This window comes from Gobio gobio (genome assembly GCF_949357685.1).
Source record: "Gobio gobio genome assembly, chromosome: 25".
Lineage (NCBI taxonomy): Eukaryota > Metazoa > Chordata > Actinopteri > Cypriniformes > Gobionidae > Gobio > Gobio gobio.
Genome location: NC_137121.1, coordinates 7,145,699 through 7,172,289, shown reverse-complemented (window position 1 = coordinate 7,172,289; position 26,591 = coordinate 7,145,699). Strand labels below are relative to the sequence as shown.

Genomic DNA, 26,591 nt, shown 5'->3' with positions numbered 1-26,591 from the left:
ACTCGAATGATCTGTTCGGAATTCAGCAGAAGTACAAGTGATGAAGAGTGAGTGTATAAGACGAGCCTCTCATCCTCTTCTCTTTCCCTTCACACACAAACTAAATGAGTGTGTGATCAAAGTGCCTGCAGAGAAGGTGAGTGAATTATTGAAACTCGTTGTACTTTGTTTTCTTCCTGCTCATGTTATATAACACAATGGATGCACATGAATGGACATTAGTTCATCAAGTTCATTCTGTTTAATGGGAAGAAAGGATGCTTTTGTGCAGCGTTCAATGTGATATTTGACAGTTTATTCATTTGTAATATTCAAGTGGGCAGTTCTGAAGAATCCAGAGCTGTTATTTTCATGTGCTTTTATTTCTGCTTTGTTTGCATGTCATGCAAAGTGTAAAAAAAAACAAAAAAAACAGGCGAACGCAAATTAAGGAAGCAGTCAAAAATCTTTTGGTACGTGTATTTGAGCACGATTTTGTGTGTCTTGTGCATAATTAATGAGATTATGTGAGCATTCATTGTCTCATTCCTAAACAAAGACTGGGATTGTATATCGGTGCACTATAAAAAGTAAAAAAAAATTGTGCTGTTATGAGATATTTCATCCTTCCCTAACCTAAAATGACTTTCATTGGTTGATTCTGGAATATTAACCTTTTAAAAATAATAATAATTTAGATGTACACTCATTTTAGGTTACAACAAGTTGGGTACGTCACTCTAAAAATGTAATAACTAGCTACTAATTACATCTTCAACAGTGTAATTAGATAACTGTACCAGTTACTCTCTCTAAAAAAAGTATCGGATTACTACATTTACTTTGGATTACTAATTACTTTCTAAATCCCATATCAACCTCGAGCAGTTAAACAATACAAGGATTCAAATAAATAATATAAAAGTGCATAAATTATTCCTAAACTGACCAAAGTGTGCAAAAGTTACATTAAAACATATATTTTAATGTTAAATTGTAATGTTAAATCCACTATTTTATATAGAATTGTTCTAGTCTATATAGTATTTCATGCATTTATATCAGAAGTAACTGTAAATAAATTACAGAAAAATTATAGGTGCTGTATGTAAGTTTTTCACTTTACTACTTAAGCATAAAAATACCATAATATGTTTGCAGATATGTAGGAAACAGGCTATATTCACCTACTCGTTTTTTAGAAAACCAATGCTACAGCCAGTTTTTCTACTTTGAAATGTGCGTTCTGTGTGGGACTGTCTGTTTTTGTTTTGGTCTGTGCGATACCGCACGTCGCCAGTTTATCCAATAGTATTTCAACACCCCAGGTTGCCAGTTTTCGGAAAACACATCGTATTGCAGCCATGGAAGCCAGCAAACAAACTGGGTCAGAGATCGCAGATTCTACCCGACCTAAAAAGCGTCAGCATCCATCTAAAAATCTCTATGAATGAGAGCTTCTTAAAACACGGATAAGTCAACTCATCAACTTACAGTGTGGCTTTCATTGTTAGTTGTTCTCGCTCCTGTTCTGTGTACTCAAGCTGGCAACCCGCGTGAGCTTCAAGTCTGAGGAGGACGGGGCGGGACTGAATTTGGACTGCAGTACCTATTTCCACCACTAGCTGTCAATCCTACATACCGCACCTTTAAAGGCACACCATGTAGTTTTTCGCCGCTAGAGGTCGCCTATTCAAAACAAAGGAGTAGCTTGATGATGCCGAGATTGAGCGTGGAATCTTGGGTGTTGTCGTCTTCACCTCTACAGTCGGTGGAAAAGAATCGGGATGGGACTCGGGCAGAAATCATGTTGATGGATGAGATTATTAACGTTACTGTAGTATGAGTGCTGTGGAGCTGAACGAGGCGCTGGAGCGATTGCTAATGAGAGACGAGTGAGACACGACAGCAGTGGAGCTTTTTTTATGCCACAGTCGCCACTTCCAATTCTTCGGCTCATGCGTATGTGGGGTAACGCAGCGCTGTTTGATCATATTAGATACATCTGAGTATGTTGAAAATGATGTTATAACCAAGCGGCAACCTCCCGCAGTTTCTCTTGAAGCCAATACGGAAGTGCCTCAAACTGCAATTCATCGACTGGCCGCTAGGGACAGGATCCAGAAGGGAGCAGAATCTCATTGAGTCCCATGTTAAAATGGCCAACTTTAGAGCAGAATAAAACTTGTTTACAGCCTGGTACAAATTGTGCTTTTGGTCTATACGGCTCATTTTGCCCTTCATGACAACTGTGAGGGGGGTGAATTTTTTTATAACTCATTCGTTTACATTATATAAAGCCTTAAAATTCTGCATAATTAAGGGCGTGGCCATTTCGAGTGACAGGTGGATAGCCATTTATCTGCTGTCTGTTAGTCATCGCGTCACTTAAGCTCCGCCCATATCCCGCCTTTTTGCCCATTTTCTGTTATCCGGGAGTGACGCGCGATGACGCGCTGCCAAGATGGCTCGTCCCTACTTTGCGCTTCAGAACGGCTCATCAGAATCCTATGGGTGACGTCACGGACACTACGTCCATATTTTTTTACAGTCTATGGTTATAACATTACTCTGTCGCTGCTATGAGACACTTGTTGCACACTGCAGTGAGCTAGAGCTAGGGCTGTCATTTTTCTAATTCGAACGGATATCAAATATCAAGCAATGTTTTCTAATATATTCGAATATCTACGAGCGCCCCGCCCCCCGGAAAAAAAAACGTGACTTAACCTGACTTAATGTACTAAGACACTGTTATTAAGAGACCAAACTCAGTGAACATAATACTAATAACGTATACTATGTACAAAAAATCAGATGAGCCCAGAATATGAACGCAACGCGTTTAATTACACGTTAAGCGTTTTTCTCCCATAGAAAACCATTAGGCTATAAGAAAACGCTTAACGTGGCTTAATGTACTAAGAGAGTGTTATTAAGAGACCAAACTCAGGAAACATAACAAAAATACTGTTCGATAGAATTGCGTGTGCTTGGTTTGTTACCACAGTTATCTGTGTGCTTCCTCAGCGATGAAGTTCCACATTTGCGGCTATCTTTTCTTCAACTGCATTTGCATTTGCATTTATTCATTTGGCAGACGCTTTTATCCAAAGTGACTTACATTGAATTCAAGGTACACATTTTGTCAGTTCTTGCTTTCCCTGGGAATCGAACCCATGACCTTGGTGTTGCTAGCGCCAGGCTCTACTGTTTGAGCTACAGGAAAGCCTCAGGATCCATCTCGACGAGTGCAGGCAGAGCGCACGGTTGTGATTCTCCTGGGAGGGCGCGCGCTGCGCGGGCACAAATAAACTAATATGGATTTGAAATTATTTTATCATCTTGAAATACAGGCAAGGCATATGTAGTGTAGATGATTTTGTACATCTACAATATACATGCATATATTTTTTATATATATTCGTTTGCACGTGACTGTTTAAAACCCGTGTTTAGACCCGACCCGCACCCGTACCTGACAAAGTTAGGATGTTTTTCACCCGTTTCAGCAATATTCGCGGGTATACCTGCACCCGCGTGCAGGACTCTGCATGGCACTTTAAAAACCGGATAGTTTATTAGTAGTTCGATTACGGATATTTCACATCATGTTCGAATGCATTTTCGAATATCGAATAAAAAGTGACAGCCCTAGCTAGAGCGATATTAGAATTAGGGCTGTCGCGATTGGTCGATACAATCGACTGCGTCGACGCTGTTAATAAGTCGACGTCAATATTTTTAGTCTGGGTAAGTTGGGTACGATATGAAATTGTATTAGTATCGGTATTTTAAAAATGACAGCAGTCTAATAAGAGCAGCATTTCTTAATTGGCGTCGATGTGTGACAGCAGGAGTGAGGACATGTGTGTGAGCTCTGCTTCCACCTTTTACTAAACAATGGAAGCAGAACAGTCATGAAAAAGACAGCAACAGAAGTGCGGCGAGGCCGGGACGTGCTCGCGCGCGCAGACGCCTTTCACTCAGACAGATCGCAACGCCAGTTTCGCGGATTATTGGGTTTAAATGGTAAAAAATGTGTAAAAATGCACGTCCTGGCAAATATTCGCGTAAACGCGGTCGGATATGTCTTTAGTGAACATATACAGAGTTGAATGAGAAATCGGGTGTTACAATGAATTTGGTCCGTGTAGCTCTTAAAGGGCCGGACCTCATTTTCTGTGTGAAGCAGGGCAAGGAACAGGACAGGAACATGCCGGCCAAGTGAGTTTTTAGGGGTTTTTTTAACCCTAAAACAATGAATAGTAAGTTCTGTCATATTATTCAATTACTTTTACAGTTTTTTTCCATGGTATTGATTCAGTATCGGTATTGAGGTATTTTAGTCTGGTATCGTATCGAAGTCATAATTTTGGTATCGTGACAAAACTATTCTATATAAAAAGTATTTGCTGATATTCTCTTTTTTTGTTATGTTGGTTTACAAATTTGTACCTTTTTACATTTTTTCTCTTTTAGTTTAACATTTTGTCAAGGGCTTGTTTACATTTATACTTTTTTATAGTACACTCCTGAAGGCCAACTTTGCAAGTTAAATTAAATGTTTCTAAGTAAAATTGTTGAAAAATATTGTGATAAATTAATCGATAGATTAATCGATAAATTAGTCGATAGATTAATCGATATAAAAATAGTTGTTAGTGGCAGCCCTAATTAGAATATATTAATAAATGCTGGATGGCTTGTGTTGCTAAATTAATGTTAATTAACATATTGTATGATGGAAAAAATGTTATATTAGTGTACAATAATTCGTTTTCTGTCTATAAATGTATCCAAAACCATTGTTCCCCTGTCTACTAAAACATATAATATATTAAAGAGTCTTTGTTGTTTCCATGGTTTCCACCCGGAAATCAAGGGTAACGCGGGTATGTCCTGGTTAAAATTGCTTATTTCTCTGGATTTAAACATTATTGGAAACATTTGGGATAATGTAAGTACTCAAGTCAACAAAATATATAACACTGTTCTAGTGGTTTTTGGATATTTTAATCCAAAAATCTTACATATTGTGCCTTTAAGAGTAATAATCCCTTACTTTTCAAGGGAAAAGTAATGAATTACTTGGTAATGAGTTAAACCCAACACTGCCTGACAAAATATTTTACAGTGTGGATCTCAAACGGTCATGAATAATAATAGTGTCTCATAACCTAGTGAGCTAGACAGCTTTTCAGTTTCTGCAACAATGTCGACCTGAATAAAATTAATTTCGACTGCTCTTTTTTGGCTACCCTGACTAAATATTTGACAGTGTGGATTTTTGCATGAAGTTACTGGCAGACATGAACATTAAATGACATGTTAAGGTGTTTAATGGAGGTGCTTGGTCTTACAGTGCAAAGTAAGCAGCAGTCAGAGTTTGATCAGCGATGGGCGGCGGAGGACAGCAGACGGACCGGATCACTGGGACCAATGGGAGGTTCAGCACCTACACCTGGGAGGAGGTGCAGAAACACACCAAGTTTGGAGATCAGTGGATCGTGGTTGAAAGGAAGGTTTATAATGTGAGCCAGTGGGTGAAGAGACACCCCGGAGGACTGAGGATCCTCGGACACTATGCTGGAGAAGATGCCACGGTAAAACACTCAACATTAACATTATTAAATTTAACACACATGGAAAACTTTTATATACACCAGATGTCTGGGGAAAAAAACAATGGCTGTGTCTCAATCTAGTGAGCTACCTATCTAGGCACCCAATTTTGTGTGAGTACAGTCTCAAAATCTTCCTAGACAATATTTTGGTCATCAAATTGTAAATTATTACTGTATTATTGTAAAACAAAGAGTCATGCTCACTATGCTTAAAATGCTTATTTTATATGAATTGTAGGTATAATTTATGAGCATTATGGCCAAATGTACTGTGTAAAATAAATATTAGATAGTCTAAGCCATAATTTGTAGGCATCATGCGAAAAATGATATGTTAATGTAACTATGAATTATTAATCATGCATATATTAACATACATGAATATTCAAATTGAACATACAAATGACAGATTATAGTGGATTACTGCAAAGCAATAATTCTCCAATTAGACGGCGTTTTAAAGCAGGAGTTTCTAATGTCACATAATGCTGTCTAGGTAGGAAGCTCATTCAATTTCAAGAGTTTCAGGAAACAATGAATCTTCAAGCGCTCATTTGTTCTTGTGTTGTTGTAGTTGTTTCAGATAAGCTTCAAATAAAGATTATCAGTGTTGAATTTTTTTTTATCTGGTGTGATAGGAGGCGTTTACTGCATTTCATCCAGACCTTCCGCTGGTGAGGAAATACATGAAGCCGCTGTTAATCGGGGAGCTTGAGGCGTCTGAACCCAGTCTAGACCGGCAGAAAAATGTGAGTATAGAGACTCGACAAAAGATTCGAACTAACCTACACAGAAAAGATGAATAAAACCTGTAAGGTTTGGGTGTAAAATATTGCCTTGACACCATAGTCACTTCAAATATATCTGGGTTTTGCATATTAATATTTATGATGAATTACTAGAAAGACATACATTTAAAAAAAGTGAGAAAATTTAAAGGGCCAGGGCTGCGTATCCAAAATACATCGTAAACCTTGTCACCAATGGTCTCTATGATCAACTCACGATGCTTTTGGGAAACGCAGCCCTGACCGTAAAGAAATCAGAGTTAATAATATAAGAATGAACTTCAGGTGTGCCAAATCTAAAGTTGAAAAGTCACACAGAAAGTTACATGGAATTTACTGAATTACAATTCAAAGAAATGTTTCAGGTCATTGCATTCAGGGAAACAAATGTATCTGGGTTGTTGACGTGACATGGCATTTTCACTGTCACACAAGATAAAAATGAATATAATTAGTAATGTCATCATTTAAAATGCTGTAAATGCTTAAAAATGCCTTTGTCACAGCTTTGTCTTTAGATTTGTAAAATGTTTGACCCAAATCTTAAAATTGTGCTATGGTGTGACTGTCTCAAGCATGATTCAATAAATTACAACTTTTATAAATTAAAAAGAAAAGCATACAAATGTTAATAAACACCTCTAATGTGTCTAATTTAAGTCTAACCATTTTTTTCATCCATATATTTAAAAAAGTGTTGGAACTTGATACATTTTGTCACTGAAAAGCATGTCTCAATCAGCTCTCTAGTGCAGTCAGGGCACTTATCAGGAAGTCGGCCACGTTCATGTACACGATATACTGATTCACCACCTAGGAAGCTTATTGAGACGCCCCCATGTCCTCCGGTGTGACACCATATCCTGATTTTAAATCGGGCAATTCCCCATTCAAGGTCATGTTACTAAAGCCTATGACGTGTGCGCATGGTAAGGTTTTGTCTCAGAATTGTTCAAATATTTAACTTTGTTGGAACCACTATAAATGTGTTCTCCCCTCCCTTCCAAAGTTCTCTCTCTTTTCCTATTGGCTGATGGTTTGTGAGACTGGCGCAGAGTCTGCACTCTGCACACTGATTGGCTATTGTCCTATGGTGCAACACCCCTATATTCTTAGTAATGTCACACCATAGGACACATTTCAGTGCAAATGTTCCAAAAACAGTGAAAAGAGAATTGACAAAGTTAGTGACCCCTTATATATTCAAACATCAGACTTCACACTACATAACAATATGCATTTTTTCTTCAAAAGTGGTTTTACCAAAACAAAAAAAGCATTTTTTACTGCTTATTTGTCAACTACCCATCTGTCTTCTTACAAGACTTATAAAACATTGAACATATTTTACACTTTTAAACAAGACTGTCAAACGATCTTTCCAAGTATGAACTTCCCTTTTCTAAAAACACAGTTTTTGCAGTTAGATAACATATTGCTTGGGATTTTCCACATGTGTATGTCTCCTTAGATAGCAGCATTTGCTCAGTGTTATAAATAAAACGTCCTTTAATTCAAATTCTACATCCTTATGATGATAATCAATAGCCTGGATGCCAGCCGAACTTAGCCCCGCCCACAACATTTGAGGTCGGGAAGTTCGGTCTGGACTTCATCCGTTGTGGAGCAACTATGCTCAAACCAGAGCTGTTCCAATCACATTGTCAGGGCGGGCATAGTTGCAGTTCTGTTGACAAGTATGCGTCGCTCAACACACGTCGCTTACTCCGTTGGCATACAAATGAAGGCATACAACACTTATCTTTTATTACAGTGAAAATTAAACAAATCCTTTTATTTGTGTACATTCAAAGTGCTACACAACAGAGGTTTAGGCCTGTTAAAATGATTACATTAAGGTGCAGAATGCAGAAAACACAGACTCGCGGAATCCAGTCATAAAAATGGAATTTACTGTTTAACATGGAATTTGTCAAATTTTGGATGAATAAATCCAATGCAAGTCAGCACACTTCAATCAAATCGCGATATGGACTACTAGTGTATGTGAATATTAAACAGCGAAAATAAACTTACCCACATTCAAGTGTTAATAAGAAAAATAATGCATGAAGCCTAAGCACAACATAAATGGGTTATTTTGTTTAAAAGCAGAGGGTCTGATCTTTCTGTTGATATATGGCATTTTCAGATATTCATACAACAAAATATTCTGGGGGCCGTGAAACTCGCTGTCAGGAAAGAGTTAAAAGTCATTCTTAATTCAATACTGAATGAGCTACAAAATTGGGATTCAAGTTGAACATCAAGTTGTTAGAGCGGATGACAGTGGTATTGGTAACCAGTGCTCGAAGTGGGGCGGCACTTCTACATTTTACTCTTAAAGGGTTAGTTCACCCAAAAATGAAAATTCTGTCATTAATTACTTACCCTCATGTCGTTCGACACCCGTCAGACCTCCGTTCATCTTCGGAACACAAATGAAGATATTTTAGTGTAAATCTGATGGCTCTGAAAGGCCTCCATTGGCACAATGGCACGGTTCACTCTCAAGACCCTTAAAAGGTACTAAAGACGTCGTTACAAAGTCCATCTCACTACAGTGGTTCTACAAAAACTTTATGAAGCGACGAGAATAGTTTTTGTGTACAAAAAAAAACTAAATAACGACTTCTATAGTGATGACCGATTTCAAAACACTGCATCATGAAGCTTCGAAGCGTTATGAATCAGTGAGTCGAATCATGATCCAAACCGCTGAATCGACTCACTGGTTCATAACGCTTCGAAGCTTCATGATGCCGTGTTTTGAAATCGGTCATCACTAAAAAAGTCGTTATTTGTGAATTTGTTTGTGCACAAAAACTATTCTCGTCCCTTCATAAAGTTAACACACGCTCCAACAGTGTTAAGATTTGCACGAGCTGCTCCTATGCGACGCTGATGATAAAATGTGCGTTCCATTTGAACTCTATTGAGAATGTAGTAAAACACAATGGAGAAAGTCCAACATGATCTAAAACAGCCACTAAAATGACTGATGAAAAGAGGGGAAGCATCATCCTGCAAGCTTTTTAAACTCATGATGACCACATTTACTAGAATTGATCACGTTCTATTGTGTTTATTGTGGTACATTTTGACTAGTTGTAGAAGTTATAATAAATAATCAGTTAAAGAATAGACTTTCCACTAAAGATGTATATTACACCTGTGGCATGTTTGTAGCTATAGTTTCTAACTGTGTTGCTATTTTTCACAACAAATGCTATAGATTAAAAAAAAAGAAGGAAAAAAAAAGCGTTTACATTGGCCTGCATGGTAATGAGGAGCCTTGCCCTTATTGTAACAAATGCTATAGTTAAACAATTACAATAACTATATGTTAGTTTTAAGGCTGAGTACAAGTTAGAAAGAGCTTTAATATGGACCTTCTTGAATAATTGGCTAAACAACCCCAAAAAACCACGCCCCCAGCAAAGCCCTGCCCCCTTTTGGTGAGTACCGGCACTTTTTCCACTTCAAGCACTGCTAGTAACCAACAATAAAACACCATCAGTGGAAACATCCGATTAGTCACGTGGGTTTAATGTTCGCTACGTCAGAATTTATTCGGCAAATGCTTTTTCCAATTGCGCATTAACTCTCAAAAGTCAAAAACCATCTCAAGAAAACGTGAAAACGTATTTTTACGTATTTGATTAAAATGTAGCAATTTCATCACTCGTTTCTGATGCAATACTTCAAAATGCGCATAAAAACAGGATGAACTACAATGGAAACACATTTACAGAATAAATCCCTCGATTTTGTTCTCTTGAAGACATGGGATGAATGCGCGCAAGTTAAATTCGCCCCTTTGGATGGAAACATAGCTAGTTTCAACTACATTCACGTCTTACAAATTTGGGTCATGAATTGTGAACACTGCTATAGTTGAGTGTGCTTCTCTTCTCTCTGTCAGGCCGCTCTTGTGGAGGATTTCCGAGCCCTGCGTGAGCGTCTGGAGGCTGAGGGGTGTTTCAAAACCCAGCCGCTGTTTTTCATCTTGCATCTGAGTCACATCCTGTTCCTGGAGGCCATCGCCCTGATGATGGTGTGGTACTTGGGAACAGGCTGGATCAACACGGCCATCGTTGCTGTTTTACTGGGTACCGCACAGGTACGGACAGACACGTTTGATATCATTATTACGGTCATTAAACCATGTTAAAAAAAGCAGAGTTATATAAAAAATATTGTTTATCTTGTGTTTTTATGTGTCTGTAGTCCCAAGCTGGATGGTTGCAACATGACTTCGGTCATCTGTCCGTGTTTAAAACCTCTCGATGGAATCACTTGGTGCACAAATTTGTCATCGGACACGTGAAGGTACCAACATGTTCTTGAAAAATGTCATCTAATAATAACCATAAATATGAAACCGGTCTTCCACTAAATAATACAGTTCATTAGGCTATCTTTCGACTATTGAATATACACTTTATTGTCCTGTATTTGGGAAATTTGTCTGGGACTAGCCATCTACAGTAGATACACAAACATATATAACATGTATAAACATATGCCACATAATAAATATATTTAATAGTCTTACTGGGGTATTTAAATAAAACTAAGGTTAGTTCCTTCATGACATTTGCACATTGAATATGCATTTACGACTTATAAATGCGATTTCATTTGGAATAAATGTTTTATTCCGACTGAAATCATACATAATGCATTTGAAGCTTTCCAGACAGCAACATAGTGTCGGCCCAGATCCGGCCCATATCTGGTACACGTGGATGTGGGCCGGATCTGGGCTGACACTATGTTGCTGTTGGCTTCGTTCAGCATGTATATAGTAGTGGCCGATGTCCAGCCTAGGGAAACTGACTGAATTCACAGTCAAAATCCATCCAAGATGGAGGATGAAGCAAGAGAAATGCTTAGAAACTTTAGAGGTTATATTATTAATATGATTAACTCAATACCAAAATATGCTGATCAGTCTAATTAAAAATAAGCTATTTTACCCAATATTTGTACATACTCTGTATTTGTGTACTACGGTATATATACACTCACCTAAAGGATTATTAGGAACACCTGTTCAATTTCTCATTAATGCAATTATCTACCGGTAATCAACCAATCACATGGCAGTTGCTTCAATGCATTTAGGGGTGTGGTCCTGGTCAAGACAATCTCCTGAACTCCAAACTGAATGTCAGAATGGGAAAGAAAGGTGATTTAAGCAATTTTGAGCGTGGCATGGTTGTTGGTGCCAGACGGGCACCGAGTATTTCACAATCTGCTCAGTTACTGGGATTTTCATGCACAACCATTTCTAGGGTTTACAAAGAATGGTGTGAAAAGGGAAAAACATCCAGTATGCGGCAGTCCTGTGGGCGAAAATGCCTTGTTGATGCTAGAGGTCAGAGGAGAATGGGCCGACTGATTCAAGCTGATAGAAGAGCAACTTTGACTGAAATAATCACTCGTTAAAACCGAGGTATGCAGCAAAGCATTTGTGAAGCCACAACACACACAACCTTGAGGCGGATGGGCTACAACAGCAGAAGACCCCACCGGGTACCACTCATCTCCACTACAAATAGGAAAAAGAGGCTACAATTTGCACAAGCTCACCAAAATTGGACAGTTGAAGACTGGAAAAATGTTGCCTGGTCTGATGAGTCTCGATTTCTGTTGAGACATTCAGATGGTAGAGTCAGAATTTGGCGTAAACAGAATGAGAACATGGATCCATCATGCCTTGTTACCACTGTGCAGGCTGGTGGTGGTGGTGTAATGGTGTGGGGGATGTTTTCTTGGCACACTTTAGGCCCCTTAGTGCCAATTGTGCATCGTTTAAATGCCACGGCCTACCTGAGCATTGTTTCTGACCATGTCCATCCCTTTATGACCACCATGTCCCCATCCCCTGATGGCTACTTCCAGCAGGATAATGCACCGTCACAAAGTTCCAATCATTTCAAATTGGTTTCTTGAACATGACAATGAGTTCACTGAACTAAAATGGCCCCCACAGTCACCAGATCTCAACCCAATAGAGCATCTTTGGGATGTGGTGGAACGGGAGCTTCGTGTCCTGGATGTGCATCCCACAAATCTCCATCAACTGCAAGATGCTATCCTATCAATATGGGCCAACATTTCTAAAGAATGCTTTCAGCACCTTGTTGAAGCAATGCCACGTAGAATTAAGGCAGTTCTGAAGGCGAAAGGGGGTCAAACACAGTTTTAGTATGTGTTCCTAATAATCCTTTAGGTGAGTGTATAGTGTTAGCTTAGCAACATGCTAACATCAAACTCGTCTACCATGTACTTTCGCTTGAGAAGTGCGTCACTGTATTGAAGTGCTGTTTGCATAACTATGAAAGTATCCAATTTGGTCACTTATGAAGTTCTGTTTGAGTTAGCATGCTGTATTGCCCTGTGTACATATGTGATGTTTTTGTGCTTGTATGTGCCCATCTTCAGGGAGCATCTGCGGGCTGGTGGAACCATCGCCACTTCCAGCATCACGCTAAACCGAACGTGTTCAAAAAGGACCCAGACGTCAACATGCTCAACGCGTTTGTAGTGGGAACCGTGCAGCCTGTGGAGGTACAAACACACTATCCGCATGAAATGTATGGTGAAAACACTCAATCGGCTCTGAATTGACTCTTTCTGTCTGTCTTTACTACAGTACGGCGTTAAAAAGATCAAGCATCTGCCTTACAACCATCAGCACAAGTACTTCTTCTTCAGTAAGTGGGTTTATGCCACAGTGTCTATAATACAGACTATAATATGTACTTATATATACACTGATCTGGCATAGCATTATGACCGGTGAATGAGTGTTATTCACTTCAGTGATCGTAATGTTATGCCAGATAATATATCCCACCCACTAACAGGAGCCGTGATGAAGAGATAATCACACTGATTATCTCTTCATCACGGCTCCTGTTAGTGGGTGGGATATATTAGGCAACAAGTGAACATGTTGTCCTCAAAGTTGATGTGTTAGAAGCAGGAAAAATGGGCAAGCGTAAGGATTTGAGCGAGTTTGACAAGGGCCAAAGGCCAAGGAACATTGGTGAACCGGCGACAGGGTCATGGGCGGCCAAGGCTCATTGATGCACATGTGGAGTGAAGGCTGGCCCGTGTGGTCCGATCAAACAGACGAGCTACTGGAGCTCAAATTGCTCAAGAAGTTGGTTCTGATAGAAAGGTGTCAGAATACACACTATGCACTATGGGAAGAAGGCAAGCCGGCGGAGGCAGTGATGCTTTGGGCAATGTTCTGCTGTGAAACCTTGGGTCCTCCATCCATGTGGATGTTACTTTGACACGTACCACCTACCTAAGCATTGATGAGACCATGTACAGCCTTTCATGGAGACGGTATTCCCTGGTGGCTGTGGCTCTTTCGGCAAATAAAGCTCCTGACACAAAGCACAAATGCTTCAGGAATGGTCTGAGGAGCACAACAATGAGTTTGAGGCGTTGACTTGACCTCCAAATTCCCCAGATCTCAATCCAATCGAGCATCTGTGGGATGTGCTCAACAAACAAGTCTGATTTGCCAGCAAAAGGGGGACCAACACAATAGTCATAATGTTATGCCTGATCAGAGTATACGCATATCATTTCACTATAAACATCTCGTTCAGGTCCTATATGATTGGGACCATCAACTAAGCTTGCTGTGTTCATTGTGTCATGATGTTTAACGTCTCTCTCTTCCTCAGTTGGACCTCCTCTGCTCATCCCAGTGTATTTCCAGTTCCAGATCTTTCACAATATGATCACACATGGTCTCTGGGTGGTAGGTTACCTTGATCACTTCGACTCTCACTATGTTCCTGCAGCTGCATGTGCTATTATAAGCACTTTCTCTGTCCTTATCTTATCTCCTCCCGTCTTATCTTCTTTAGGACCTTGCGTGGTGTATAAGTTACTACGTTCGATACTTCCTGTGTTACGCGCCGTTCTACGGTGTGTTTTGGTCGGTGCTTCTGTTTAATTTCGTGAGGTACAAAGCATAATTTCATCTACTACTTGTGGATTTTATATTCCAATGTGCATTTTCAATGGATGAGAGGCACACTTGGTACCATGTTTTTCGCACATACATTTCTGGTATCAAAGTATGAAAAGGTATGAATGTGTTGTTCCTGTGGGCCACAGGTTCCTGGAGAGTCACTGGTTTGTGTGGGTGACCCAGATGAGCCACATCCCCATGAACATCGACCATGAGAAACACCAAGACTGGCTTAATATGCAGGTACATTCTGACCCGTCACAGCTTCTAAACTATTCATTCTAGCTTGCTAACGCTTACATTTCTCTCATTTAGCTGGTCGCGACGTGCAACATTGAGCAATCCTCCTTCAACGACTGGTTCAGCGGACACCTCAACTTTCAGATCGAGCACCAGTAAGAAAAACCGAAGCAAACTTTCAGTGCCAAACATATCTATCAGTGTATCTTCGGAATTTCATAACTGTGGTTTGTTCTTGTCCCAGTCTCTTCCCCACAATGCCTCGGCACAATTACTGGCGCGCCGCCCCACACGTTCGAGCGTTATGTGACAAATACGGAGTCAAGTACCAAGAGAAGACCTTGTACGGGGCCTTCGCGGACGTCGTCAGGTATGATGCACACATGAACATCTCTTGGTTTCACCTTCAAAAGAAGTTCTAAAAATGTAACGTGCTATATGACGTATGAAACACAATATTTAAAGGGTTAGTTCACTCAAAAATGAAAATTCTGTCATTAATTACTCACCCTCATGTCGTTCGACACCCGTAAGACCAGGTCTTACGTGTGTCGAACGACATGAGGGTGAGTAATTAATGACAGAATTTTCATTTTTGGGTGAACTAACCCTTTTAACATGAAAAAACATAGGGTGAGACTTGTTTTTATCCATTTGGGAATTGATTTAGATGGTGAAAAGTGTATTATTTGATTCTTATTCATTATTAATCATTTTTCAACGTTCTTACTCCAACTCGTCACATACGGACGCTTGGTCAGGACTCTGCATTTGTGTCATTTTCCGAAGGCACTCCATTGCTATCAGTATTTTCCCTTATGCGTCAGATCAAGATGCATTTAAGTCTTTGCGTGCATTTGTAAAAGTAGAAATGATATTCATAGATACTTGGGAACACCTAACCCCACTCTTATCCTAAACCTACCCACTTCTCAACAATATAAAACATGTAACAGGCAAATAAAAGTACAGTCTCAGGTACACTGTAGAAAATTATATGATCAATAAGGTATGACAACATATGTTTTCGCATTGCTTTAACTCATCAAAATAAGTTAAGCAATTTGTAAAAAAATAAAAATAATAATTTATAAGTTATACGAGATTCAATTCCTTTTTAAAGTCAGTTTAATGTAATTTTAGGTTAGGTTGAAATGACTTAAAGGGTTAGTTCACCCAAAAATGAAAATTCTGTCATTAATTACGTACCCTCATGTCGTTCGACACCCGTAAGACCTCCGTTCATCTTCTGAACACAAATGAAGATATTTTAGTTGAAATCTGATGGCTCTGAAAGGCCTCCATTGGCACAATGGCACGGTTCACTCTCAAGACCCTTAAAAGGTACTAAAGACGTCGTTACAAAGTCCATCTCACTACAGTGGTTCTACAATAACTTTATGAATCGGCGTGAATAGTTTTTGTGCGCAAAAAAACCCTAAATAACGACTTCCATAGTGATGACGATTTCAAAACAAGGCATCATGAAGCTTCGAAGCGTTATGAATTAGCGAGTCGATTCAGCAGTTTGAATCGCCAAATTTCAGCAGTTTGGCAATTTGACACGCGATCCGAATCATGATTCGACTCACTGATTCATAACGCTTTTTTTGGGTGAACTAACCCTTTAAACATCCAAGTTGACTGTACTTAAATTTAAGCAAAAACTGACCAAACACAGTTTTACAAACAACTCGCATTGCACTCTTACGATACGATATCTTTATGTGAAGAACAGAGTGGAACTTTAGGGAACACGCCACTATTTGTGAAAATAGGCTCATTTTCCGTCTCCCCTAGAGTTAAACAGTTGAGTTTTACTGTTTTCAATCCATTCAGCCGATCTCCGGGTCTGGCGGTAGCACTTTTAGCATAGCTTAGCATAGATCATTGAATCCGATTAGACCGTTAGCATCTCGCTCAAAAAAATGACCAAAGAGTTTCGATATTTTTCCTATTTAAAACTTGACTCTTCTGTAGTTCCATCGTGTACGAAGACCGATGGAGTCCTCAGTTGTAGCCGGAAAAAGGCAAATAGTCCAGGTGGGAGGAGCGTCGTGTGTGTGAAGAGTGATGATCGGCTCACAAGTGAAGAAGAAATGGTTTGCGTTTGTGCCGTTCCGAATTGTGGCAACAGAATGCGAAAATACAAGAATTTACATTTTCGTCTTCCTTTTCACAACCTCCAGATTCTGCAGCTCCTCCCCCTGGACTATTTGCCTTTTTCCAGCTACAACTGAGTTCCCACGGGACTTCAGCGCGAGACTACAGCTTACCGTCTAAAACACTATTTAGGTGAATTTAAACAATGGCTAAGTGGCTAAACGCATCTTGTTGTCATGTAAGGGCCCTGTTCATGTTGGACAGACATTTTAATTGCATTTTGTGTCTGTTAAGAGGCACAAAGTCACTCCTTATGTATATGCTGAATAACTGAGTGGGAGCTCTGGGCATTAACTGTAACAGCTCCGTGTTGCAAGCCCCAATCCGGTTCTTTGTTTTTTTTCTATAGACAGTACTCACAAAGGTATAACGATCAAGATTAACTAAAAAATTCCCCTGAGTTCTCTTGGGTTAGTTCACCCAAAAATGAAAATTCTGTCATTAATTACTTCCCCTCATGTCGTTCGACACCCGTAAGACCTCCGTTCATCTTCGGAACAGAAATGAAGATATTTTAGTTGAAATCTGATGGCTCTGAAAGGCCTCCATTGGCACAATGCACGGTTCACTCTCAAGACCCATAAAAGGTACTAAAGACGTCGTTACAAAGTCCATCTCACTACAGTGGTTCTACAATAACTTTATGAATCAGCGAGAATAGTTTTTGTGCGCAAAAAAACCCTAAATAACGACTTGTATAGTGATGACGATTTCAAAACGCGGCATCATGAAGCTTCGAAGCGTTATGAATCAGTGAGTCAATTCATGATTCGGATCGCGTGTCAAACCGCCAAACTGCTGAAATTTGGCGATTCAAACTGCTGATTCGACTCACTGATTCATAACGCATCGAAGCTTCATGATGCCTTGTTTTGAAATAGTCATCACTATACAAGTCGTTATTTAGGGTTTTTTTGCGCACAAAAACTATTCTCGCCGATTCATAAAGTTATTGAAGTTTTTGTAGAACCACTGTAGTGAGATGGACTTTGTAACGACGTCTTTAGTACCTTTTAAGGGTCTTGAGAGTGAACCGTGCCATTGTGCCAATGGAGGCCTTTCAGAGCCATCAGATTTCAACTAAAATATCTTCATTTTCTGTCTTACGGGTGTCGAACGACATGAGGGTAAGTAATTAATGACAGAATTTTCATTTTTGGGTGAACTAACCCTTTAAGTCACTAACATTTTAGATGCAATATTGACTGTTTTTGTTTCGATTTCAGCAGCAAAAATAGTTGCAAACAAAGATCACAGCATAACCATAACGGCTCTCACAGCAACAGTGTGTGTTACTGAATGATTCAGTGTTTTTAATGAATCGGTTGAATCAAAGATTCAATGACCTATACGTAAACGACTGCGGCCCCGTCCCAAATGGCACACTTCATGTGCACTTTCGGTCTTGTGGACTTAACGGACACACGCACGCAGCAGCCATTTTAAGTCCACAAGACCATAGGGTGTCCCATTTGTCATTTTAGCCCCCTTTGAGGTCGATATGCGCCCTCGATGAGCACTTCAGCCGAGTCCGCACCGGTGTGGGTCAGGCACGTGCACAGGTAGGGCTCAACCTGTGCAGAGCACATGCCCTTTTTGCCCTTACACTCCGAAGTGCCCTTTTTTTGGTGGTAGTGTTTTTTGTTCCTGCTTCAATAAATCAATAGTTTTGGTAAGTGCATTTGAGTTTGACTTTTGTAAAATGTTAATAATATATTGATAAGTAATACAACCACATTTAATTTGTTTTTGCCACCGAAAAATCATAAATAAGCAAAGGTGCGCCCATAGACCGCCACGAGCGCCCGCGCTGTTTCCTACTGGAACTTACACAAAGTGACTGAGTGATCCTCGTCATCTAGGTGAAATATATTTCGTAGAAATATGTTCTTGGATTTATGATTGCTAATACAATTAATTTGTTAACATGTAATAATATCATGGTCGCATGTTTAATTCATTTACGTTGTTGATATATGCACATATTCTCTAATTTTTGAATCTCTATACTCTCTCGTTTTCACATGTGTAGTAAAAGATGGTTACAGTAATGTTGTCGTTACATTAAGTGCAAATAGGCCGTCTTTTTCACAGAAGGTCTGGTTGGGTCAGTCAGAATTGCAGAAGACACCATGTAAATAATATCCGTGATAGTGCAGGGGTAAAGCGCATGGCTTGAAGTTTTGACGCAAATTGATCACGGTTCGAATCCGCGTTTTGCCGAACTTGCTCTACTTCATTTTCCCATCACACAGAAATTCAAAAAGGCATTTTTTCCCCCCAATAAAAATAGTGAAAATCTTCAAAAAATGTAAATAAAGCATGTCATGTGTGTTTGATAATAAAGTGTTAAGGCCTTTGCACACTGAGTCCGAAATTCCCATGCGAAATTTTCGCACGTCAAAAAATAAATTCGACCTCACGTTATGTCAATCACGCTTGCACACTGCCTCCGAAACTTTCGTCCGTCAAAAAAAAAAATCGGAACAGGTTCGATTTTCTGCGTTTTTCGCATCCGTTTTCCCATCTACAGTGCTGATGCCCAACCTAAAACTGCTGGCAATGCTGGTGAATGAATCGCCAGTGCTCCTCAGATACCTACAATTAAATATACAAATATTATTGTATCAAAAATACTACAATATCACAGCTATAATTATAGCACACCAACTCCCTGTAAACCGCGCGCACGCGTGTGTGTGTGTGTGTGTGTGCGCGCACGGATCCTAGACATACTGCCAGTCTCTGTTCAGGATTGGTAATTGGTGGTCTTCTTTTTAATATGTGGCTCCAGTATCGCTAGCAAAGCATCAAACGGAGCCACTGACATCCAACTTTGAATCGGTCTGGATAATCCGCAGCTCCTTGATAAGCAGGTGGAAGACGGCATTTTGTGTTGTTTTGCGTTTTTTTCTGTAACGCATTCATTAATACGCATCGGACTCCGTGTGCAAGGTCTCTGTGCGTGACGAATTTTTCGGATCACGGATACGAAAAAACGCATGCGAAAATTTCGGACTCAGTGTGCAAAGGCCTTTAGGGGCGGCTGAACAGAGGGGGTGCCCTTTTTCAGTTTCAGCACATGCCCCTCAAAAGGTCTGTGCACGGCCCTGGTGTGGGTTACACACCGGACTTCTTCCCGGCAGTCAAAGCGGCATTACGTCGGGAAAGTGCGGACTCACAGGAAGACCTTGAGGGTTTAGGGTGCCATTTGGGACAGGGCTGGAGTCATTCTTGAATGAATCATCCGTTTGAATGAATCGTTTGAATGCATGACTCAATGACTCACTCATTAAGACGGTCACCTGCCGCCACCTACTGGTGGTTCAGTCTCATCTTTCCAACTTTTCTAATTTGTATATTCAGACACACTTAAAACAATCTCATAACATGATTTAATGCAGTTGTAATTTTTTTTGTGTAAATGATTTAATTTGATTGGTAACAGCCCTATAGTGTTTTATTCTAGTTTAATTTCTGTTGAGACATTCAGAAGGTAGAGTCAGAATTTGGCGTAAACAGAATGAGAACATGGATCCATCATGCCTTGTTACCACTGTGCAGGCTGGTGGTGGTGGTGTAATGGTGTGGGGGATGTTTTCTTGGCACACTTTAGGCCTCAATTTCTATCAAATTAAAAACATAAAATGAAAGCTGAAGCATAGCCTATATTTAATAAGATTATGGGGAAAAAATGCTCTTTATAAAGGGTAAAAATATCCCAAATATGCAGATTTAAATATGTCAAAGCTGATTGAACACTGGTGAGAATATTGCTTCAGAATAAATTATATTTACAACACAAAAAAAAAAACAAGCATGTGAACCGGCTTAATGTCGAGTATTTAACCATTAAAGCACAATTAGGCGGCAAAAATTCCCATTCCCATGTGTATTGACGCCAAAGGTTTCACATGGAAAGCAATGGTCCTGACCAAGCGTCCAAATGTGATGAGTTGGGAGTGAAAGCGTGTTGTATTCTGTGTGCATTTACTGGCAGATTCCTCACTGCACTTTTCTCCTCCTCTCAGGTCTTTGGAGAAATCCGGAGAAATCTGGCTGGACGCGTACCTCAACAAATAAAACCTCATTTGAGAAGCAGAGCACTATCCACCAATCACGAGTGAGAATTTCGCAGACTAGCCATCAAGAGGTTTCGTAACTAACCCCCTAGTCAATCAGTAACCTAAAATGACGTTTAGCACTTATTTTTGATATTTGAAGCATAATTGTTGCATTTTGAATGTGTTTTTGAAGACTGATCAAAGACGTGTGTCTCAGTCCTAATAAAGGAGCTGTGTGAAGGTTTGTGAATGTGCTCGAAAGTCCCTGAAAGTTGTGATTGCTGGATTTCAATCGCTGCATTTTAGATTTGCGTAGTTGCATTGGAGAGTAATTTTTGAGGCGCAGTCTTTTTAAGTAGTCACTTTATTTCTTCAATTTACAATACAGTGATTTTGTTTTTATAAATAACATTTGGACAGACTAGCAGAGGATAATACTAAGAGGCTGTACTTCTGCTCCTACTATTATCTGATTAAACTGATACAACTTCAGCTGAGTCTTTGAGTTTTTTTTTTCTCTGATGTGATTCGAACCACACACTGGAAGATCGAAACAAAGTATCCTTCTCTCTAAATGCCCTTTTACCTGTTCAGTACACAGTGTTGGTTGAGACGAGCATGACTCCGTCTGATAGGTTGACTGTTCTCGCTTCATTCATTGGTCGTAACGATCAGCATCAGAACACGCGTGATGAGACAGAGTTCAGCACATTATTTACAGGTGTAGTGTGTCAGACGCCACGGCTGCAAACCCGGAGAAACGTTCACTCCGCTCAATCCTCTCGAATCTCAGCCGGTCAAGAACATGCACGGGTCACATTTCAACACACAAACTAAATTGAGCTTCAAATTCAATCTACATTTTGCACTGTTTCGCAATTCATATCAGCGTAAAACATACATATTTGAATTACTGTGATGTGAAATTGTGTTTTTTTTTTTTTGTATTGTACTGCTATTCATTTATGTTGATTTGTATATATATTTTAATATCGCTTTTGTTGATAAATTTTTTATGAATTGTTGAGAATGAAAATGCTAAATAACCCCAAAAAGTTAATAGTTCTAATGTTTTTTTTCTTTCATAATTACATTTTTCTTTTGATTTTGAGGTGTGAATAACTGATTGAAAAAAAAATGCATTACTTTGAGAAATTGAAGTTAAAATATGGGAAAATGATGTTTATGGATGAACATGTTTTTATATTTAGAAAGCATAAAGAAACAGAGCAGCGAACAAAATTCTAGGTCTAATTCTAGTTGGGAAATAATCATTTTGGGACTATTTGCAAATAATATTTGCATTAACCCTCTGGGGTTCTTCATTTAAGGGTCACACTCAGGACCTTTGGCTCAAAAATGACCGTCGGGCGGGATTAAGATAAAAAAGATTTGAGTAAAATCAATTAAATATATTTTTGTTCAATAATATTTTTTCTTTTCTTTTTTGGTGTTTTGAGATAATTTTATGATTTATAATTAATATTTATGCAATAATTATGACCCATTTTTTCCCATTGAATATAATAAAAAATGTATATCTATATATAATTAAAAAAAAAATGTTTATTAAAGCTGTATTTCATTTTAGAGTCAAGCCTAGGCCTCATGAAAGCAATTTTTTTAATGAGATCGGTGCCATCCGGTGGACACATTGAGCATTTTTATCACGCAATAGCACATTTTTACCACTATAGTGGATCTTGCGTTTTATAAAAAAAAATTACAAATCGTAGCTTCATCGGAATGGTCCGAAAATTGCTGACTTTATTGGTACTTGGTATATGAACCCTCAAAAAACTGGAGACAGGATTTGAAAAGTCTAAGTGGTCATTAAAAAAAAAAGTCACACTCAGGACCTTCGGGTCAAAAATGACCCCCATAGGAATTTTTTTTTTCTTTTCATAAATTCATTTTTCTTTTGAATTTAAGTTATGAAAAACTGAGAATTAAAATTACGAGAGAAAAAAAAATCTGCATTACTTTGAGAAAATGGAGTTCAAATGTCATGAAAATGCTAAATAAGCAAAAAAGGTTAATTGGTCCTGTTATTTTTTACATTTTTTAAATATAATTAAAATTTTCTTTTGATTTTGAGGTGTGAATAATTGAGAATGAAGATTATGAGGGGAACATTTTTTTAAAGGAACAAAACAGAGAAATAAAAAAAAGGCTTTAAATGTCATGAAAATGCAGAATAACCCCCCAAAAAATCTCATGGGTTTTTAATTTTTTTAAAACATTTTTGTGACCTGTACATGTTTTTGTGAGATCCGGCGATACATTGTTTTCATGCAATAAAGAGTCTTATAAGCTTACAAGTGTTTTCCAGCATGAACAAGATAATGCATGCGGATAAATTAATAAGGTCCGTACATACACTAATAATAAAAAGCACCAACAATAAATATACAAATTAAAAAATATATTGAATTAGCCGTTTGGTCGACGGTGTGGCAGAATCTACGTCATCTAAGTTCATTGGTGGGTTTGCTTGACAGTCACTGTTGCCGAGTGACGGTATGATTGACAGTCACTGTTGCCGAGTGACGGTATGATTGACAGTCACTGTTGCCGGGTGACAGTTTGATTGACAGTCGTTCATGGGCCAGATTGGATTTTCTCTTGCTGTTTCCTCATGATTTCCTGCAGTTCGGAGTCTCCTCGACTCTTCTGATAGAGAGAGAAAACACAAATCAGACACATGTTTCCCATAATGTCAGCTGCTGCACTGTATAATGTTTCTGACCTCTAGTTGTGATTTCTGGACGGTGATCTGGCTGTAGACGCGAGAGCCCTCGTCTCCACAAACCGTCTTCAGGTGATCTTTATTCAGAGAGAAGAGCTGAGCTCCGGTCAGGATGCCCAGACGCTCCACCGTCCTGACACACACAGACACAATAAGCCTCAGTTCTAGCACTTTTTTTCTTGATTATTGTTTTTATTGTATCTCATTACATTGTTCATCGTTTATAAGGCTTAATGGCTCATCAGTAAAAATATATAACTCTATTTTAATAAAATGTTCATAGATAACAAGGCTTCATGAGTTATTAGTAAAAACACATTATTTATGTTTGAATAGTTTGAAAGCTTATTGAGTTCTCAGAAAAAATACATTATTTAATTTTTAATAAATGAAATATATTGCTCATAGTTGAATGCTAACGGAGTAAGTAATTTTTTTAGTATATTTTAATATTTTTTATTAAAATATTTTTTCATAGTTTAGAAGGCTTAACTATAATTTAATAGCATATTAAATGAATGCCTTTTGATTTGATTTTAATACATTTTTCATAAGGCTTAACAAGTTCTCTGTAAAAAATACATTATTTATTTATTTTTCAGTTTAGAAGTATTAGTAAAAAATATGTTTATTATATTTTTCTCCATAGTTAAGAATGCTCAATGAGTTCTCAGAATAAAATACATTATTTAATTGTTTTAAAATATATTGTTCATAGTTGAATGCTTAGGGAGTTATTAGTAAAAATATATATATTTTATTTTTAGTATATTTTAAAATTTTGTCATAATTTAGAAGGCTTAATGATTTCACATTAATAATACATTAATTTATCATTTAAAATAAATGCATGGTTTAGAAGGCTTAATGAGTTATTAGAAACAAATATTTTTTTATTATATTTTAATATTTTTCCATAGTTTAGAAGGCTTAATATGTTAATAGTACAGTAAAAATACATTATTTAATTTTTTAAAAATATATTGTTCATAGTTGAATGCTTAGGGAGTTATTAATAAAAAAAAATCTATTTTATTTTTAGTATATTTTAATATTTTGTCATAATTTAGAAGGCTTAATGATTTCATAATTGAATGATAATACATTAATTTATTATTTAAAAATAAAATGTTTCATAGTTAAGAATGCTTAATGAGTTCTCAGAAAAAATACATTATTTAATTGTTTTATATATATTGTTCATAGTTGAATGTTTAATGAGTTATTAGTAAAAATCTATTTTATTTTTGGTATATTTTTCCATAGTTTAGAAGGCTTAATAAATTAATAGTAAATACATTTTATTTTTATTTAATGCATTTCTCGTGGTTTAGAAGGCTTCATGATTTCACATTAATAATACATTATTATTTATTTTTTAAATATATTTTTCAGTTTAGAAGGCTTCATCTGTATTATTTTATTTGACTTAATAACACATTAATTTATTATTTAAAATAAATTCATGTTTCATGGTTTAGAAGGCTTAATGAGTTATTAGAAACAAATATTTGTATTATATTTTAATATTTTTCCATAGCTTAGATGTATGTATGTAATAGTCCAGTTAATACATTTTTTTCTCATGGTTTAAGACTTCATTATTTGTCAGTAATAATACATTAATTGATTCATTAAAATAAAATGTTTCATAGTTAAAAATGCTTAATGAGTTCTCAGAATTTTTTTTTTTAAAATATATTGTTCATAGTTGAATGCTCAGTGAGTTATTAGTAAAAAAAATCTATTTTATTTTTAGTATATTTTCATATTTTTTCCTTAATTTAGAAGGCTATAAGAGTTCACATTAATAATACATCCATTTATTATTTAAAATGAATGCATGTTTCATAGTTTAGAAGGCTTATTAATGAGTTATTAGAAATAAATATTTGTATTATATTTTAATATTTCTCAGTTTAGAAGGCTTAATATGTTAATAGTACAGTAAATACATTTTATTTGTATTCAATACATTTTCTAATGGTTTAGAAGACTTCATTATTTGTATTTTTAAATATATTGTTGTTCATAGTTGAGTTATCAGTAAAAATCTATTTTTATTTTTAGTATATTTTAATATTTTTTCATAGTTTAGAAGGCTTAATAAAGTTAATAGTAAATATATAAATTTTTTATTACATATCTTTTCATATTTTTTCAAAGTTTAGAATGCTTAATAAAGTTAATAGTAAATATATTAATTTTTTATTACATATCTTTTCATATTTTTTCATAGTTTAGAAGGCTTAATAAAGTTAATAGTAAATATATTTAATTTTTATTACATACATTTTCATATTTTTTCATAGTTTAGAATGCTTAATAAAGTTAATAGTAAATATATTAATTTTTTATTACATATATTTTCATATTTTTTCATAGTTTAGAAGGCTTAATAAAGTTAATAGTAAATATATTTAATTTTTATTACATACATTTTCATATTTTTTCAAAGTTTAGAAGGCTTAATAAAGTTAATAGTAAATATATTAATTTTTTATTACATATATTTTCATATTTTTTCATAGTTTAGAAGGCTTAATAAAGTTAATAGTAAATATAATAAAAAATGTATTACATATTTTTTCATATTTTTTCAAAGTTTAGAATGCTTAATAAAGTTAATAGTAAATATATTTCATTTTTATTACATATATTTTCATATATTTTCATAGTTTAGAAGGCTTAATAAAGTTAATAGTAAATGTATAAAAAATGTATTACATATTTTTTCATATTTTTTCAAAGTTTAGAAGGCTTAATAAAGTTAATAGTAAATATATTTCATTTTTATTACATATATTTTCATATTTTTTCAAAGTTTAGAATGCTTAATAAAGTTAATAGTAAATATATTTCATTTTTATTACATACATTTTCATATTTTTTCAAAGTTTAGAAGGCTTAATAAAGTTAATAGTAAATATATTAATTTTTTATTACATATATTTTCATATTTTTTCATAGTTT

At 36.9% G+C, this 26,591-nt stretch overlaps 2 protein-coding genes across 3 annotated transcripts in view; one reads left to right on the top strand and one right to left on the bottom strand.

Annotated features, from left to right (window-relative positions):
• On the top strand, positions 1-21,361 carry fads2 (fatty acid desaturase 2). Its single transcript, XM_079810244.1, has 13 exons — positions 1-136; positions 5,345-5,585; positions 6,245-6,355; positions 10,320-10,517; positions 10,625-10,726; positions 12,848-12,973; positions 13,059-13,119; positions 14,110-14,186; positions 14,296-14,393; positions 14,549-14,645; positions 14,718-14,797; positions 14,887-15,012; positions 20,837-21,361. Exons 2-13 carry the CDS (start codon positions 5,379-5,381, stop codon positions 20,886-20,888), a joined length of 1,335 nt encoding a protein of 444 aa, XP_079666370.1. The 5' UTR covers positions 1-136; positions 5,345-5,378; the 3' UTR covers positions 20,889-21,361.
• A 957-nt stretch (positions 21,362-22,318) lies between these two features.
• eps8l2 (EPS8 signaling adaptor L2) overlaps positions 22,319-26,591 on the bottom strand; it is a gene marked incomplete at its 5' end in the record, with an annotated part of 73,626 nt that continues 69,353 nt past the window's right edge. For both annotated transcript variants that reach the window (XM_079810240.1, XM_079810239.1), the window contains 2 exons: positions 22,319-23,542; positions 23,619-23,751. In XM_079810240.1, coding sequence (XP_079666366.1) covers positions 23,471-23,542; positions 23,619-23,751 — 205 coding nt within the window. In that variant the 3' untranslated portion in view covers positions 22,319-23,470. The remainder of the gene's footprint in view (positions 23,543-23,618; positions 23,752-26,591) is intronic.

Coding starts and splice junctions, on each gene's coding strand:
- fads2 (XM_079810244.1), top strand. CDS start 5,379: ATGGGCGGCGGAGGACAGCAGACGGACCGGATCACTGGGACCAATGGG. Junction 5,586..6,244: donor ATGCTGGAGAAGATGCCACG/GTAAAACACTCA, acceptor CTGGTGTGATAG/GAGGCGTTTACTGCATTTCA. Junction 14,394..14,548: donor CTTCTGTTTAATTTCGTGAG/GTACAAAGCATA, acceptor TGTGGGCCACAG/GTTCCTGGAGAGTCACTGGT.